This window comes from Austrofundulus limnaeus, unplaced genomic scaffold (assembly GCF_001266775.1).
Source record: "Austrofundulus limnaeus strain Quisiro unplaced genomic scaffold, Austrofundulus_limnaeus-1.0 Scaffold137, whole genome shotgun sequence".
NCBI classification, from domain to species: domain Eukaryota; kingdom Metazoa; phylum Chordata; class Actinopteri; order Cyprinodontiformes; family Rivulidae; genus Austrofundulus; species Austrofundulus limnaeus.
The window spans coordinates 597,832-601,211 of NW_013952539.1; the positions used below are offsets into that span (position 1 = coordinate 597,832).

General features: G+C 39.5%; 2 protein-coding genes across 2 annotated transcripts in view; one reads left to right on the top strand and one right to left on the bottom strand.

Annotated features, from left to right (window-relative positions):
* Positions 1-3,380, top strand: part of LOC106522834 (RING finger protein 207) — a 31,979-nt gene that overhangs the window by 5,267 nt on the left and 23,332 nt on the right. The window lies entirely within an intron of this gene.
* On the bottom strand, positions 869-3,250 carry LOC106522836 (60S ribosomal protein L22). The gene is made up of 4 exons (XM_014016027.1): positions 3,177-3,250; positions 2,665-2,778; positions 2,311-2,435; positions 869-1,056 (listed from the first exon to the last, which is right to left on the bottom strand). The coding sequence occupies exons 1-4, from the start codon at positions 3,186-3,188 to the stop codon at positions 912-914; spliced, it is 396 nt and encodes a 131-aa protein (XP_013871481.1). The 5' UTR covers positions 3,189-3,250; the 3' UTR covers positions 869-911.

Sequence of the window (3,380 nt, forward strand, 5' to 3'; positions counted from 1 at the left end):
CCATCAGAACTAAAAACACGTGACTAAAAAACACGTGAAGCGACGTGGGAGGTGTCGGACTTCCGGTGATCCGTTGCCAAGGTTACCACAGGTGGGAAAACAGGACAAGTTTCAGCTTCAGCTCATCAGGAAGCAAAACACATCAGCTGAGAGCTGGAAGCTGCAAAACAGCAAGTTTTTTTACACTAAACAGCTGGTAGGAGCAGCAAAACAATACATATGGTAAATATGAGTATAGGCTAGCTAAAAGTTGCATAAAAATAGCTAAAAGCGTCAAAGAAGCTAGCCAAAAGCTAAGCAGCAGGCAAATCTGCTATTTTTTTKTTTTGTTTTGTTTTTTTCCTAGAGATCTCAATGTATTCCTACAGGGCATGGTTTTTAAATAAAGTTAGATATTTTGAAGTCTAAAAGAAAATAAAATCAAGTTGTGCTCCAGAACGAGTCAAATGTTTTCAGTGACAAAAATGCTAAAATAGCACGAAGCATGCAGTCGCAATTCAATTAAAAAAAGAAGAGAAAACAAATAGGAATATGCTGCATTTTATGTGAAAATGCCATGACTGTAGAGTAAGATAAAGCTGAATCTTTAAAGTTGAAACTATTCTTGCAAAAACAAACAAAATAGCGATTAGCGTATTAGCATTGGGCTTAAAACCCGAGCCGAGTCGCTCCACCTGATGCACCCATATGACGTGAAATACAATAACTTTCTTCCCCTTCCTTTCTTTTCTAAAAGTATAAATTTGCAAACCAGTAACAAAAGTATAAATTAACAAAATCATATAAAAAAACAGCTAAAATTAGCAGAAAAGTAGCTAAACGTCTGCTTCCAGAACGGAGGCTAAACAACCCAAGAAAGCAGGACACCTTTTTTTTGTCTTTTTACATTTATTTTTAGAGTGGTGCACGGTTTAATCTTCATCCTCCTCCTCCTCCTCGTCCTGGTTGATCTGGAAGTAGCGCAGCTCGTAGCTCTCCTTGGTGTTGGCTACGACCCGCAGCCAGTCCCTGAGGTTGTTCTTTTTCAGATACTTCTTGGTGAGATACTTCAAGTACCTGAAAACCAAGACCACGTGGTGGGGGGGAGGATGGGTGGAGTGAGGGAGTGGGGGACGGGGTACGATGAAGTGAGTCAGGAGAAAAGTTTTAAGGTGCATGTTAAGCTGATAAATTGACCATTTCCAAAATCATGTAAAAAAAAAATCATTGAAAATTTTGAGATGCAGAACTGCAGTCGCCCTCTGGTGGTGGTGTCTTAATATTGCACTTATTTATCAAAAGCCCTATGATTCATCACTATTCTTTCCAAGAAAAATACAGGATGCTTCATAAAAAAAAACAAGCAAAATTTTTAATTTGAGCAGGCTTACATCATTTATAAAAGACCCAGAGGTGCACACAGGGGAAATGCAAGTGCCTGTGATAAATGCTGAAGTCAGATCAAAACAATTCCTTCTGTTTAATAAGAGAGAATAAGAGTTTATTTTCTATTTACACTGTACAGATGCCAAAGTATGTGTATTGTTCTGTGTTAATTTAGTTCCCCATAGTGTTTATACTGTTTCTTTTCTTGTGTGCTCTAAAATTTTTCTTTTATATTTTATCTCTAATGCTTACTTGAAATGGTTGCTGCTGTAATAATTGCAATTTCCCACTGGGGATCAGTAAAGTATTCTGATTCTGATAAAACTGTTCTATAAAACTCTGTAGACAAACTTGAAAAAAAAAACTGTTGAAAATTAATTTTTATTTTTGGTTTCAGAATCAAATTCTCGTGTTTTATTTGTACGCAAAGCCACAAGTTATTTATTATGACACGACACGTGTACAAATAACCAATATATTTGTTATAATAGTAAGGAATAACAAAATGTAGTCTGTCTTTGGTGAATTATTTTGAAAATATGGATGTCGTTGCGACGCGATCTTTATGGATTGACTCTGCACTTGATGCGGCGTTGGGCAAAAGTAGAACGGGGTGTAATTGTGGTGGTTGGCTGTGCGCACGCTGCCGCTCTGCTCCACCCTGCAGAGGTGGTGTAAACGCTCTCTCTGGCTTTAAAAGTCACTTAAACTAGAAACTCAAAAGTCTTTTATTAAACCTTAAAACGAGTGACATTTTTGAACAAACCACTGCGCCGCCACGCTTTCACTGCAAACAATTAAACGCAGAAGCAAGAATTTTCTGGCGCACGTTGGAGGATGTTTCAACGTCTACCACCAACCGCTACGTCACAGAACCATTTGGGTCCGGTAGCGATCGGTGGGTGTGATTTATCGACCGTTTGACAACAATATAACATTTTGTACCTCTTTGAGAAGGGAACTTCTGAGTTCACTGCAATCTTGCTCTTGCTCCTTTCGATGGACACCACGCCTCCTCCGAGGTTTCCAGCTTTGCCGTTCACCTTGATGCGCTCCTGCAGGAACTGCTCCTGGAGGAGGGAGAGGAGGACACAGGAAGTCTCACACAAGGCAGGAGTGTGTAAAAATCACATTGGTACAAACGTGCAATTTACTACAGACAAGGGGATGTGTCCCAGAAAAAATAAGGTTAATTTAGAGCAACAACAAAACTAAATGGAACTCTGACATTAAACTAATATTATTTTAAACAAAGCTACTGCAGACAAAACCTCTTTATGTCTGAATGAGTCTACTCACAAAGTTGGCAGCATCCATGATGCCATCCTCCACAGGGTGAGTGCAATCCAAGGTAAACTTCAGGATCTGCTTCTTCCTTTTCCCACCCGGTTTCCTGAACACCACCTGCTTCTTCTGAAGCACAAATGTGTAAAAAAAAAAATAAAAAGTTACCCAAACGTGTGCAGAACGAGCAGRTTAGCTAGCTAAATCAGCACAGGAAACATGATGAACACTGTTAAGTTATCATAAGTTTTGCCAACATGTATTCTAAACTGTCTGAGCATCTACTTTTAAATTTTTCTTAATAAATAAAACGCGTTTTCATCACGTCGACCACCGCTAGCTAGCGTTAGCGCTAGCAGCTAGCCCAACGTGCGTGTGGTCAGTACAATGATTGGTCCCGATCGAAAGCTTTAAACGACAGTAGCTCCTGTATTTCTGCTCTTTGGTTACAAACACACACATCGGTGACAGATACAAGCTCAAACCCGCTGTCTATTTTCACTTTATTTAGTTGTGTTTCTACTCACTGCTGGAGCCATGACTGAGCACTCAGCAAACAGGAAGAAGAAGAGGCCGAGTAGGAAAACCAATCGCAGCCAGAGAAATCGATTCGATCACTGATTTCCTGCTGTTGGTTCATTTCAGTCTCTTATTGCATTTTTTTTTTTTTTGTATGCAGTTTTAGCTTTTCATATATTGAGACGTTCAGCTCATTCAGGGGTGCTATAACT

Coding starts and splice junctions, on each gene's coding strand:
- LOC106522836 (XM_014016027.1), bottom strand. Junction 2,436..2,664: donor TCATGGATGCTGCCAACTTT/GTGAGTAGACTC, acceptor TCCCTCCTCCAG/GAGCAGTTCCTGCAGGAGCG. Junction 1,057..2,310: donor GAAGTTCCCTTCTCAAAGAG/GTACAAAATGTT, acceptor CTTGGTTTTCAG/GTACTTGAAGTATCTCACCA.